Here is a 15,680-nt window from a genome sequence, read left to right on the forward strand (position 1 = left end):
AAAACCCACAATCCCGTCCCAAAATCAAATTTCATTTTGTTATATTAAGAAACTGAAGAGTTCAGAATTACAACTGAAGAGATAGTACGAAGTTGTACAACTGCAATAAATAGTTGTAGATGAACTACCCCAAAGCGCAAAGCTTTGGATTTATATGTCCTGAGAATGCAGTTAGAACTGCAAAACAAGAAAATAATCTACATAAAGTTATTTCAATGGACTCTACTGAACTTGCATGCAATTTTAACCATGAATGAACAGATTATTCTTACTTTTTTCCTTTAGTCACTAATAAAGTTCAGAGGCAAAAAGCCCCTGTGTCATCTTAAAAATCTCTCAATCTTCCCATTAATTTACAAAAAGTTCAATTAAAAAAAAAAAAAAAAAAAACAAACACTGAAATATTTACAACTGGACAACACTCCCAGATAAAGTCTTCAGTTACTCACCAAAGCAGGTACAATGCTTCTTAATGTGACTGGGTCTAGTTCTAAGACTAGGAGTCAAACTATAACTGTGTCCATACTAAATAATCTATTTTATTCATACTTAAGACAGCCTACTGACATTAATGGGCTCTACACTGGGAAGTATATTATAGTATGTGATTACTGCAGTCATCACACCTGGAACATGACACGGTTATCCAGAAAACAAAATTTGTTTGGAAAAAGTAGAAGATTATTTCTAATCTAAATCACTAAAATAAACTACTATTAAATGTATCAAGAAGTCAAAACTTTCCAATAGACACAGCCCTAGCTTGAGGTTCTTTCTTCAAAAAGTTATTTGGGCTACTCTTTCCCTTTGTTTCTGTGTGTACGGTGATAATGCACTAAGAATTTCCACAGGAGATATATTAAAAATTCAGCTTACAAATGTATATTCTATTACAAAAATTATGTCCTTTACTATAGCCTAAATAAAGATAGTGAGGTAAATGACAGCCATTCTATTACAAGTTTTTGCAAAAATCATAATTATAAACATCTTAAGTCTTGCTCTGCAATTTATAAAACATGCAAAAAAATGAAAATTTTTTAGACTCAGGACACTTAGCAGTTTGAATCAGCTGAACTGATTTAAATGTTTCTTTGCAATGTAAAAAAAAGGAATCAAAAGACACAGGAGAAAATCAAGAGTCACTCCTCCTTGAAGACCTAGTTCAACAAACTTAATAGTACTTTTTACCATTCTAAGGCTATTTTAAGGAAAAATCTGATATACAAATAAGGAGGCCAATTAGTTTAACAGTAACCTTAATTTTAAAAATAAAATAAAAATTGGCATGCCAATTTTAATCAGTAAAGAGAAAGAAAACCATTACCAAAGAAGATATTCATTAATCCCTTAATATAATCCCACCTTTCTCTGTAAATTCACAAGAATTACAGCTAACAATTTTAGTGAAAAAAAAACTTTTATTAACCTATAAAATTGATCTTCAAAAACCAGTAACTCAACCTGCTTTTTCTGCTACCACCAAATACTTATTCTGACTGATCATTGTAACAAAAGTAAACAATACTTTGTCATGATTCTAGATTAAGGTGTTACTCTATGTATATGGGTTGCAAATGTTAAAAACATACACACACAAATCTTCAGCCCTAATAATGAATTCTCAGTGACTGCATTCATGTTAGAATACTACATAAAACTTCAATGAAGACAACGAAACCATCCAGTCAAGGCACTAATGTATTAACAACATTTCTTCAACATTTTCTGAAGAGAACACCAGCAATTTTCTTTATAAATACTTAAAAAAAACTAGACTCAGAAAATCAGATATTTCTGCAATAACAAAAACTAGAATTTGGTCAAAACAAGTATCTCACGTCCTTTGAAATCATGAATTCTTTCAAAACTTACCTATACATAAAACTAGAAAATTCCACAATCTATATTAGACAAGAAATCAGCAAACTTCAAATACTTAAATCCACCCTATTGCTCCAACAGAACACAACCCAATCTTTTGTAAACAATCTTACTTTAAAACAGACATAAAATATAAAAAAGTTAACATTTCTTTTGAAAAGTGAACACTGAAAATAAAGATTACCTACCTAAAAAGCAGTACCAGAATTTTGACTGAATTACCACATAAGTATTTTTGTTAGCAGGATTATGACATATAGAAAATTATAAATCTGCTTATTAAAAGGAAAAGCATTTTTACACCAAGCCTATGAAAAAACAAAGCTGCATTCTGTGTAACTAAATGTATTTTACCTTATTTAAATATGAGGACCAATGCCTCCTTTATTCTTTGGGATAGAGACCTACTACTCATAGCATAGCAACTGGGGGCTATTCCATTAAGAATATAACTGAATTAAAAAAAAAAAATATCTGAATAGAAGAGAAATTTTGATGAAAATATTTAATCAGTAAATTTCATATTTTTATAGATTTTTAACATCAAAGCAATGACTTCTAATAGTGACTACGGTATCTTTTATTGCATATTCATAGCTCGTTCTGTTATTGTTCAAATAATAAAAAAATTAGCCAGAATGCTAAGGGGGGAACTACTGATTTAATATGCTTAGTGGAACTATTAAATTAATTTTGTCTTTAAAAAAAAAAACAAAAAAACTTCAAAGTCTTTCAGAATTTAATTCTCCTGCCTCAATATGGATCTATAATTTAAAAAATCAGCAATGATTAATGATCTCTACATGATTATTTAAGTACTCAGAAGTACTAAAAGATGAAATTGATCCATTATAAAATCTGGAAATTTATTTCAGGCTACTAACATGAACATACTTCCTTATAACAATAATCTTTCAAAGGCAATTCTCTAATTCCTTGAAAATGTGCTTAACAGATATTAAGCATCTATTAATCAAAATCTATAGATTCACAGCACTATTCCTCTCAACAGTTTTATAAAGACAGAAGGAAAGGAACACATAGTATATATATCTAACAGATTTTTCATCTGTCCCCAAATTAAATTCTTCTGTACTATTCTCAAAATGTGCTAACTTACATGATAAATAAAATAATGGGAAACGCAAGCCCAAATACTAAGAAGTGTTACCCTTAAATAAAAAAAAATACGTGAAAATACTGGATGAAGAAAATGTGTATATATATAAATATATATACATTTACACACAAAACATGGGTTAGCATATTCCTACTATATCACATTTAGTTAAGATGAACAAATACATACAAACACACGTGTTAAACAAAATAGAGCAAGATAATATTCAAATGTAAACAGCACTGAATAGTACAAATAAATAGAAATCATATTCTTATCTCACAAAGGGCAATGTAAAACAGACCTTGTTGAGAGTGCTATATTTAGTTTTGTGCCTTGCACTTAGTATTACTTAAAAAGTAATATATAGATGTGGGACAACATTTAAAGTAAAGTTGAAAAGAACAGCAAATGCTTTTAAACAACATATAAAGGCAGATTATTAGGTTCAGGATGGGCTGGTTTAGGAGTCAGTTAATGGACCATGAAATATTATGTAAAACATTTGAAGGATCAAAACATTATTTTTTAAAAAGCATGTAATTAGCTGGGGTTTTTTCCTAAAAAAAGAGCAAACCAAAGATTAGGATGAATTACAAAATCTCTGAAATGAATTCCATCTCAGGTTTTAAATTTTAAGTGACAGAACACAATCTAACAAAGAAAACTCTCCAGTGAGACATCTAGTTGGCCTACAGAAAAATTAAAACCAGAAGAAATAAAATATCCTACAGGACAAATCTTCTCACAATTAATGCTAAGACCTGTCCAAAAAATTTTAATATTAGAATTACACTGTGTTAAATTAAATAGAGAAAAGTGATTTATTATCAGAATAACCTGAAGAGCTTTTTCTAAATATACAGTGATTTCCCTATTTATCCACTCCAGAATTGGGGAGTGTGAAGGGGCAGGGCAATGGTTTGAGAAGAGTGATGAATATGTATATGATATATTATGAATATGTACATTGTGGAGAAAACCACCCAGGTGGTTGACATACCTACTGCTATATAGTATTTAATGGAGAATTTAAGCAATATGCTCTAATTAGCTTATAAATATTTTTGTCACACAGACGAATCTGCAGAAACATAATTTTACCTGTGTACTGAATAGGGGAATCAACTGAGGTGCCTATAAAAAGTTAGTATTTCTTACATATTTAAATGTAGGAAAGGTAGTTAAGAAAAATTACTAGCATTTTATGCAAAGTTAGATTTAGATATGAGCTATAAAACTGTTCAACATTATCTACAAAATAGCTAAAATTAGTTTAAAATTCAGTTGTAGAAAAACCATTCTAGGTCCTACCCACACTACTCAGATATTTTCATAATAACCAAGGGAATTACAACAAAAAAACTATAAAAACATTTAAAAAACCATTTTATATAATTTTTATTTACACCTTAGGATTTAAACAACTTGCTGGGAACATCCCTTGTGGGACAACGTAGTCTTTTTTTATTTGAAACTATTTAAACTTCAAGATAGGCTCACTAATTTTTTTCAAGGGCAAGCAACAAATGTGTTAGCTGAAAATAGCCAACTTAATGATTATTTGTAACACAGACTTGATTAGGTGAGCCTAGAGATCCTCCCCACCTCTGTCTCCCCTGTGAAGGAGGAGGTCTTTGTGTGCTTTTGTGTGGCGGTTCCACTGAATTCATTACAATAGAGATGGACATTTCGTATTCGTAACGATCCAACATCTGAGCAATCTTCTTTCGAGATACACCATGTTTATTCCTCCTACCAAAAAAGAAAAGGATTTAATTCTTTAGGGTAACAAAGTAAAGATTCTAAATTATATTTTACAAATAAACACTAAAAGATATACCTCATTCACACACATTTTGGACAAAAAAAATTTATACTGGCTCTCAAAAATTTTAACAATATTTTAAAAATACTGAAAGACACCATAAATCACAACAAAATGTTAAAAGATAGTATCTTCTTCACACAGAACTAACTACCAATTTGCTGAACCATGGAGTTAATCTCCCCCTGGCTTCTAATAACAAATCAAAGATTATAAGACAGTGTTTTGGGAATTATAGAGGAATTGAGTGGACTTCTAGGACTTACAAAAGTCATATGAATATTTATCACTTTTTAAGTTATTTTAGGACACTTCCTACTGTATTTTTAGAATTTATTATCAACACCAAATTATTATTAGAGATAAAACAACTTGGACGTATTTTACAAAACAAAATGTTGAGTGACAGAAATTAGACACAATGAATATACATTGTATTTTATTTATATAAAATTTGAAAAAAGCATTAAACCATGGTGTTAGGCAAAAGATGTTTTAGAAAAAGATGCATTAAAAAAAAAAAGAAAAGAATAAGATGCATTAAAGAAAGGGAAGTAATTACCAGGAAATTGTTACTAGGAAAAGGAATTGGAAGAACTTTTGAGGTGTTAATAATATTCTTATAATGTGGCTAAGGTTAAATGAATATTTACCTCACAGGAAATTTGTTAAGTTGTATATTTACATTTTACATAATTTTGTGAGTTTAATTACGACAACAAAAAGTGGTTTAAAAATTACTCTTGACCCTCAAAAAACTTTTAACATTTTACCCTTGTAGTTTTCTGTAACTTGACTTGGATATGGCAAAACACACAAGAATATATTTTACATTTAAGATTATAGTTCTAGATTTACTAATGTTAATTAATTTTTCTCAGAAAAGGGACACAAAGGAAATGTTTATGCTTTAAAACTATTGCTATTATGGTCAAGATGAGAAGAGAAAGCAAAAAGGACTAGAAGACAAAAAAAAGGGCCAGGGGAAGGATGAGGTTGAAATGGCAAGATATAACTAAATCCACAAGATGTCAGAATTGGTAATTCAATCAACTTACCAAAAAAAATCTGTCAAACTATACTAGACATCAATTAAGCTCACTTTATTTTATAAAGTCAATTATATTAAGAATTCTAATAAATTTCAACAGTCCCTCAAATGTTAATGAAGCCTAACTGTATTTGTATTTCATCAATTCTTTTATTCTGCATAACCCAAACAGCTTTAGTTCTTAAACTTGTCTCTTCTACTTGAGGTGAAATATACACAGAGAAGCAAGCAAACAATACTGAATATTAATAAATCTATCAGTTTTATCTACATATGATCACAGTATGCAAATCAGAAAGGGAAAGGGGTAACCAAATGAATAAAAGGTAAGGGGAAAAGAAATTAGTTGAACATCATACAGAATAATAGCGTTAAGCTGGAAGAGGGCAAGCTGAAGTGGGGGAAAAAAAACTGGTTTTTAAAAAGGAAGCGATGGCTGCACAACTCTGAATATACAGTTGACCCTTGAACAACACAGGTTTGAATTGTGCAGATCCACGTACATATGGCTTTTCAGTAAATACAGTGCAGTACTGTAAGTGTACTTTCTCTTCCTTATGACTTTCTTAGTAACACTTTAATATATATAACATACAAAATAGGTGTTAATTAGGTGTTTATGTTACCGGTAAGGCAGCAGGCTATAAGTAGTTTGGGGGGGCGGGGGGGGAATCAAAAGTCATTATCAAAAATGGAATCAAAATTCCATTATCTGTGGATTTTCAACTACACCAGGGGTCAGCACCTCTATCCCTTTCATTGTTCAAGAGTCCACTGCACTGAGAACCATGAATTGTACACTTTTAATATGTAAATTGTAAGGTATGTGAATTATATTTCGAAGTTGTTACCAAAAGCAGAGAGAGGAAATAAAAAACAAAGAAAGAAAAAGAGTCATAGGAAAACCAGTGACATGAGGGGAGAGAGATTAAGGTAAACACAAATGGAAGGCCAGGGTTGAAATCCACAATCCCTCACCACAAATTTTGAAACTGACAATGCTCTGAAAACTCAGTCTTATGTTGACTCAGATGGCAGCAAAATCTAATCAAACCTGTACTCATCTGGCAGTACAACAAACATTAGATTATGCAGAACCTTTCTTATCTAATTACAGGACTAGTCATGATTTGCCACAGAAAAATTAAGATCTGTGATTATGACATGCTGCCCCAAACTCTGCTAAGCGTATGATGATTGCATATACGCACTGTATCACCTTTCTTGAAAAAACAAACAAAAATAACCAAAACCTGAATTCTAAAACATACTGATTACAAGGACCTTGGTTATAGGATTATGAATCTGTAGTAGTAAAGATGGAAAAGAGAGAGCAAGCCGAAAACCCCAGGTAAAAAGGTGATGGGAGCTAAAATGGGAAGAGAAGTCTGAAGGGTAGTGCAGATAAGCGGCCTCACTAAACACCAGAGGAAAAGTTCTAACTTTTTCTTGAAAGTATTCTGGATCTCCACTAGCATTCAATAAACTATGAAACAGTGGTAGGAATTCACATAAGAAAAAGTAACACACTTAACAAGGCAAATTTAATAAAATCTACCAAGGGAAGGTGCCCCAAGAAGCCTTGAAGTCAATGCTTCTCTTAACAGAAAGTGAGTAGTCCCTATTCACAAGCAGCAAACATAAGACAAGCAAAAGCTAGTGAAGCAATTGTGTAAAGAAGAAAGAAAAAAGAGAAAGATTCAAAAAATGTTTTCAAAGATAAGGATTCAAAAACAATTTGAGTGCCTTACTTTTCTAATTCTTCAGGATCAAATTTCCACCAAGTTTCAGGTTCATGAAACTCTACTCTGTATCCTTTTCCTATGGCCTACACAAAGGAAAGGAAGAAAACAAAAACCCAGAGAATACTTCTTAAAGTAAAAAAGAAGGCAGATAATTAGGAGTTTCATTTAGACAATACTTCTAAATTTGCTCTACCAAGAAAAATTCTACTTTTAAATAACATGGTCTATAAATATACTAAGACAACTTAACTGGACAATTTCAAATTACTATCCTCAAGTCCAGGCAAAACTAACAAGATGAACATATTTCTTTATAAGTACTATTCCCAGGTTTTAAAAACTAAGTAAATGAATACACCTCTTTATAAAATAGGGACAAATGTGTATATAATACATATCAAAGCAACCAAAATTTCAGAATATGAAAAAACTGACAGGATAAAATATTAAAATTCTCTCATATCTTATATTTACCATTTCCACATATGGTTTCATTTCCCAAGCTTGTGTATTAGTGTTGTCTATTATAACTGGAGATCTCCCTTGATTGATAGCTTGTTTTGCTGAAATAAAAAATAAATTTAAAAAACAAAAACAAAAACCAGAGAACTATTAGGTTAAAATATACAAAATAAAATGTAAACATTCATATTAAGAAATTTTCTATATCTCTGTACTTAAAACTAAAATTATGCAACCTCCTGAGTCAGTGCCATGAAAAAAAAGGACTCCACATTTATTAAAAGGGAATTGAGAGACATAACCACGGACAATGTGTATTCTCTAGACTGGATACTGGTTTTGACAAACTAACGGTAAAGAACATTTGGGGGAAACATTTTGTTGAACTTACAGATAAGGAAGCCTTCAGTCTAGAGCTAACTTTCATGTAGAGGAAACACTGAATACAGTCTGACTATGAAAAGAGGTGAACATTTACTGACATGGCAAGATGAAAACTGGTAACTAAAAATGGCAAATTATAACATAATATGTAAGTATGACTTTATTTTGGTCAAAATACAGAGATCCTGGGAGAGTTACTAAATATCAAAAGTGGGCATCTGAGGATAACGGGAATATAAGCAATATATGCTTACCTTTATCTGTATTTCCCAGTGTTCTATAATTACAAATAATACCTTTGAAATAAGAAACTTAGGGTTTTGTTTTTGGGGTTTTTTTAATTTTTTTTTCAACTTTTTTTTTTATTTATTTTTGGGACAGAGAGAGACAGAGCATGAACGGGGGAGGGGCAGAGAGAGAGGGAGACACAGAATCGGAAACAGGCTCCAGGCTCTGAGCCATCAGCCCAGAGCCTGACGCAGGGCTTGAACTCACGGACCGCCAGATCGTGACCTGGCTGAAGTCGGACGCCTAACCGACTGCGCCACCCAGGCGCCCCTGTTTTTTTTTTTTTTTAAAGAATGCTATGGATATATTATTACTTGCCAGCAAAACTTTATATACCAAGTAGCTAAATACCAGTTAACTGACTTTGTAAATATTTCTTAGGACTAGAATTCTCGAATTAGGAGCTGAGATCACATGGAACTTTTCTAAAAAAAAAAAAAAAAAAATTTTTTTTTTTCCAACGTTTATTTATTTTTGGGACAGAGAGAGACAGAGCATGAACGGGGGAGGGGCAGAGAAAGAGGGAGACACAGAATCGGAAACAGGCTCCAGGCTCTGAGCCATCAGCCCAGAGCCTGACGCGGGGCTCGAACTCACGGACCGCGAGATCGTGACCTGGCTGAAGTCGGGCGCTCAACCGACTGCGCCACCCAGGCGCCCCCACATGGAACTTTTCTAAACTACATCTCCCCATCCCTTTGCCATCTCTTCCCCATGAGGTAAGAATCACAGCCACAGTGAGCCACTGTTAATGACAAGAGTGTGCATACCCCAAGTGTAAACAGACAAGAAACGTAATTAAGAACCTACAATAAAATTTAAAAGGCTGAGGCAAAAGGCAGTGGTATGGAAGTTTTGTTGGTGCTTAGAATTCAAAACATTAAGTTCTACATGATGAAAACATTTATACAGATGTCTAAGGACAAACAATTCCAAAGGTTAAGTAGTAATGACTGTCGTGGAATACATATTTGGAAGATGTCTCTAACTAACAAAAGAAATTTTGAATTTGGGTCATAAATAGCCTACCAAAATGCTATCATCTCCCATTGCTCTATCCCGAATCATAAACAGTGATCAAATCTTTCATTAAAAAAAAAAAAAAACTTACTAATTATCTTAAATGTCTAATAGTAAGGCTATCACCTCCAAGGAGTTACATTCCAGAAGAGGAACTTAATAACCAAATTAAATCTCTGATTTCAAGAATGGGAAGATTATCCTCTTTCAATGAAAAGGCATCATGTAATACCACATTTCAGTACACCCCAGGAAAAAAGTTCCTAAGTAAACAATGTTTGAATACCCAAATAATGAGAGTCATTTCTTAAACAAAATAACCACCATATTTTAAGAAACAGTAATGACACCTTGGAGACGTTTTTAATTTACAGACAATCTAACATGAATTTAGAGTCTTCTAATAACACACACATGAAGCAGACAGATATTCCCAGAATGGTACCTGGCATTTAAAAGTATTCAATAAGGGGGTGCCTGGGTGGCTCAGTCGGTTAAGGGTCTGACTCTTAACTTCAGCTCAGGTCATGATTTCATGGTTCATGGACTTGGGCCCCACACTGGGCTCTGTGCTACAGTGCTACAGCATAGAGCCTGCTTGGGATTCTCTCTCCCTCTCTCTCTGCCCCTCCCACCTCTCTTTCTCTCTCAAAATGAATAAACATTAAAAAAAAAAAAAGTATTCAATAGGGGTGCCTGGGTGGCTCAGTCAGTTAACCCTTCGGCTCAGGCCATGATCTCATGAGCCCCGCGTGAGCCCCGCATCAGGCTCTCTGTGCACAGCCTGCTTCAGATTCTCTGTCTCTGTCTCTCTCTCTCTGCCCCTTCCCCATACATGCACAGGCTCTCAGTCAGTGTTCTCACTCCTTGCTAAGTGCCTGGAGCCTGCTTGTGATTCATTCATTCATTCATTCTCTCTCTCTCTCTCTCTCTCTCTCTCTCTCTCTCTCTCTCTCACACACACACACACACACACACACACACACACACACACACACACACAAATAAACTTAAAAAAATAAAAATATTCAATAAACATCTGTTAAAAAGAGAAATTTAGTCCTAAGTTAAGTCATGACTGTTAGTTATCATTACCTTGAAAACATTTATGTTATACTGATAATAAAACCAGCACTTTATCTAAGCACTATTCTTTGTTCAGCAAGTATAACTCACATGACATAAACATTTTAATGTAATATTCTAGACCAGTACTACAAAGAGAAAAAGATGTTCCACACAAATTTCACAGTCCACCAAAGGTATACTGGCTTCATTAAAGAAAATGTTTCAGTAAGGAAACAATTCACTATTGGATAAAACCATTAGATATAAGGTTGATGGAGAACTTGATTATGGAGTAGACTGCCCTTTTGAAGCTACTAATCAATCTTAGCATCACTAAAATTGGGACAACTAGACATATGGTTACATACATACATACATACATACATAAACCTAACAAATCCTCCTGTCTAGAACTAACCTCTATTTAAATACAGGAGAAAGAACAGGTTAAATAGTTACCACAAGGAAGCAGACAACTACAAAATATGGGACATTCTGTAGAACAAATAACCAAGCTCTACAACAAATTAATGTTATGAAGACAAAAAGAAGGGATAAAAGAGGATACAGATTAACATAATTAAATGAAACATAAAACCAAATGTATTGCGAGGAACTAGCTTGTACCCTGATTCAAAGAGAACAACCGTAAAGAAATACTTACGACAACAGGGAAAATTTCATTACAGGGTGAGTATTACATGATGTCAAGAAATTGTTTTTTTAAGTGTGATGATGGCATTGCAATTAAGTAAGATGCCATTAAGAAAAAGTTAATTTGAAGTGCATAAAATATGATATCTGCAATATACTTTAAAAACCTTAGCAAATAAAAGTTGGTGGGGGGGGGGGTGGGTAAAACAAAAAGGATAAAGCCAATAAAGGCAAAATCTCAATAACTAATAATAATTCTGAGTGATGGATGTATGGTGTTCATTGTAATCTCTCTACTCTAGGCTTAAATTTTTCATAATAAAAAACAATTTGTGGGGCACCTGGGTGCTCAACCAGTTGAGTGTCGGACCCTTGATTTTGGCTCAGGTCATGAATTCATGGTTCATGCGACGGAACTTTGCATCAGGCTCCATGCTGACAGTGTGGAGCCTGCTTGGGATTTTCTCTCTCTTTCTCTCTCTTCCCCTCCCTCTCCTGCTCACTCTCTCTAAATAAACTTAAAAAAAATAAAAATAGAAATAATGTTGAATCATCAATGCATTCTTCATCTTTTTAAAAAGAAATTAACTTATAACGTAAGCACTTACTAGTTCTAGATCAAAAGTTTTCAATCTTGACTGCAACATCAGTCAAGTTGACTGCAACATCTGATGACTGCAACATCAGACAACTTTCTAGTTATCTGGTATCTAGCATCGGGATACCAGTGCTCAGATCCACTCCAGGCCAACTAAACCACAATCTGTGGAGCTAACATTAACTTACAAGTTTTTTTTTTTTTAAGTCCCCAGGAGGGGTGCCTGGGTGGCTCAGTCAGTTAAGCTTCTGACTCTTGATTTTGGCTCAGGTTCATGGGATCAAGCCCCTCTTCGAGCTCTGTACGGATAGTGCACAGCCTGCTTGGGATTCTCTCTCTCCCTCTCCATCTGCCCACCCTCTCCCCCAGCTCACATGTGCACACACATTCCCTCTCTCTCTCAAGATAAACTTTACAAATAAAAATATGTGTGCCTATGTTATGAACCACCAATCTAGAAAGAGAAAAAACTGACTCATGTGCTTCTAAAAAATGTATTAAGTAGATTTTTTTTTGTAGAATAATGTCAATGTGAAAAACTTTTAATATTCAAAGGTATTATATGAAGACTTAACATTACCATTATTCATAGAAAAATACTTTTTGGGAATATACAACAGTTTCAAGAGTTCTTTGAAATTTATTCCTTAGGTATAAAATAAAGGTTATCAAAATAACCCGCATCTCTATTTTGCCAGCCTATACTGGTACACTATTTACAGTTTACAAAATATACCTTTCTAAATTCTCTAATTTCTTAACAACCTTGATCAAGTAAGGCAAATATAACTATCATTGCCTTTAACAGATGAAAAAATTGGGTCTCGAAGCTATTTAATGGCTTGCCAAAGTCATTCTGCTGGTAAAAGTCAAGTTGAGAATAAAAACTCAGTCTTCTCCTAGTCAAATATTCCATCCCAAAGACGTGGCCCAAAACAAACCTCTGTTCTGGTTCCAGTCATGGGCATCACCAAGTTGATTAACATTATACCTGTACCCATCTTGATGGTGAAAATAGTCATCAGTGCTGAACACAATGCCATCACGACTCTGACCAAGCAGAATTCTGTTAATAAAAGAAATCATAAGGTGCCATTTATAAAATTTATAACCATCAAAAATAAGCCACACAGGAATGAATCTCTGGTACTTACTTGTAAATATATAGCAAACATAATAGCACGGGAGCAGATTTCAGATTTCAAACATCACTTCACACTTAAATCTATACAATTACAACCAGTAACGTTTGTAGGTGGCATTTGTATCACCACTTTTAAAAACATTCTTCAACCAATCCCCAAATTATGTTAACTATTATCCATGTTTTAACTTTAGTGTGAACTTATATTTATAGTTTCTAAAATTGCCTAAATTTAGTGCAATAAGTAACCTAAAAGGCAAATAAGCCTAAGCAATTCATCTGAGGAAAACTTTATTTGACCTAAGATAGCTTTGATAAACTCATTTCCACAAGGCACAAATACATACGACCTAAAAGTGGAAGTCAGAAATAGCTTGAGGCTTAAGGTTGTGAAATAACATGCAATCCTCCAAAGTATAATCAAACTTTAAATCTGCTAAGAGATTAAATTATAAATGAAGTCAATTACTAAGCACTAAATAAAAAACACACTCTTCAAATAAGTCAATGATAATCAAACTTTGTTCTCACAATATGATACTACCTTAAATTTCTAGGCACAGTGAGATTAACTAGTGTTCAGATTGTCGGAGAATTCCCCAAACCAGTGACTCATGAATTAAACTGGGGCGGGGGGTGCTGAGAAAAGGTAAAAAACAGTGAATATAATTTGGATCCAACAATAATAGAAGTATTTTTTTGTTGTTGTTTCTCTCCTCCCTCTCAGCCATTAGGCAAGTGGATATCATTTTATAATTTTTTTAGATGGGAAGAGAGTGGAAAGTGGTGGAAGGGATTGAAAATAAGAGTATTGTCATGGGATGATTCAAGAACACATACCTCCAAATCAAAGGAATAGGAAGGACTCCAACTATTAAGACAAACCTATCCCTCCTTTCCTCAGCTTATTGTAAACCTGTAAACAGGCATACCTCAGAGATATTGCAGGTTCAGTTCTACACCACAATAAAGGAAGTCAAATTAATTTTTTGGTTTCCCAGGGCATATAAAAGTTATTACTAAAAAAACAATACATATATATATACATATATATATACCTTAATTCAAAAATATTTTATTGCTAAAAAATGCTAACCATCATCTGAGCTTTCAGTGAGTTGTAATCTTTTTTGCTGGTGGAGGGTCTTGCCTCAATCTTGATAGCTGCTACTGATCAGGATGGTGGTGGCTGAAGGCTGAGTGGCTGTGGCAATTCTCTAAAACTGGACAATTTTGTATTGTATCGACTCTTCCTTTTGTAAACAATTTCTCTGTAACGTGATGCTGTTTGATAGCATTTTACTCACAACAGAACTTCTGTGAAAATCAGATTTAATCCACTCAAAACCTGCCACTGCTTTAACAATTAAGTTTATGGAATATTCTAAATCTTTTGTTGTCATTTCAACAATGTTCACAGCATCTTCACTAATGGACTTCATCTTAACAAACCACTTTCTTTGCTGTCCATAATAAGAAACACCTCATCTGTTAAAGTTTTATCATGAGATTGCAGCAATTCAATTACATCTTCAGGCTCCACTTCTCATTCTCTTGCTCTTTCTACCACATCTGCAGTTGACTTCTCCACTGAAGTCTTAAATCCAAAGTTATCCATGAGGGTTGGAATCAACTTCTAAATTCCTCTTCATATAGATATTTTGACCCCATGAATCATGAATATTCTTAAGGGCATCTAGAATGGTGAATCCTTTCCAGGAGGTTTTCAATTTACTTTCAACTTACTTTGATCAAAGAATCACTATTTTTGGCAACTACAGCCTTACAAGATGTATTTCTTTTTTTTTTTTTTTCAACGTTTTTATTTATTTTGGGGACAGAGAGAGACAGAGCATGAACGGGGGAGGGGCAGAGAGAGAGGGAGACACAGAATCGGAAACAGGCTCCAGGCTCTGAGCCATCAGCCCAGAGCCTGACGCGGGGCTCGAACTCACGGACCGCGAGATCGTGACTTGGCTGAAGTCGGACGCTTAACCGACTGCGCCACCCAGGCGCCCCTGTATTTCTTAATAATAAGACTTGAAAGTCAAAATTACTCCTTGATTCACAGGCTGAAGGATGAATGTTGTGGTAGCAGGCATGAAAACAACATTAATCCTATTCTACATCTCCACTAAAGCTCTTGGGTAACCAGGTATACAGTCAGTGAGCAGTAATAATTTCAAAAGAATCTTTGTTTCTGAGCCATAGATCTCAACAGTGGGCTTCTAATATTCAGTAAACCATGTTGTAAACAAACATGCTGTCATCCATGCTGTCTGCTCAGGCAGAGTGCATTTAGCATAATTTTTAAGGGCTCTAGGATTTTGAGAATAGTAAGTGACTATTGCCTTCAACCCAGTCACCAGCTGTGTTAGCCCTTAACAAGAAAGAGTCACCTGTCTTTTGAAGCTAAGGCACTGACTTCTCCTCT

At 33.9% G+C, this 15,680-nt stretch overlaps 1 protein-coding gene across 6 annotated transcripts in view; it reads right to left on the minus strand.

Moving 5' to 3' along the window:
- Nucleotides 1-15,680, minus strand: part of LOC101080934 (NEDD4 binding protein 2 like 2) — a 74,119-nt gene that overhangs the window by 48,645 nt on the left and 9,794 nt on the right. For 5 of the 6 annotated variants that reach the window (XM_006927220.5, XM_019825150.3, XM_045051637.1 and 2 more), the window contains exons 3-6: nucleotides 13,044-13,168; nucleotides 8,103-8,191; nucleotides 7,635-7,711; nucleotides 4,613-4,759 (exon numbers count right to left, since the gene is read on the minus strand). In XM_006927220.5, coding sequence (XP_006927282.2) covers nucleotides 4,613-4,759; nucleotides 7,635-7,711; nucleotides 8,103-8,191; nucleotides 13,044-13,168 — 438 coding nt within the window. Of the gene's footprint in view, nucleotides 1-4,612; nucleotides 4,760-7,634; nucleotides 7,712-8,102; nucleotides 8,192-13,043; nucleotides 13,169-15,680 lie in introns of those variants that run through there. The other variant, XM_045051700.1, reaches the window with a different exon arrangement.

Source organism: Felis catus, chromosome A1, assembly GCF_018350175.1.
Source record: "Felis catus isolate Fca126 chromosome A1, F.catus_Fca126_mat1.0, whole genome shotgun sequence".
Lineage (NCBI taxonomy): Eukaryota > Metazoa > Chordata > Mammalia > Carnivora > Felidae > Felis > Felis catus.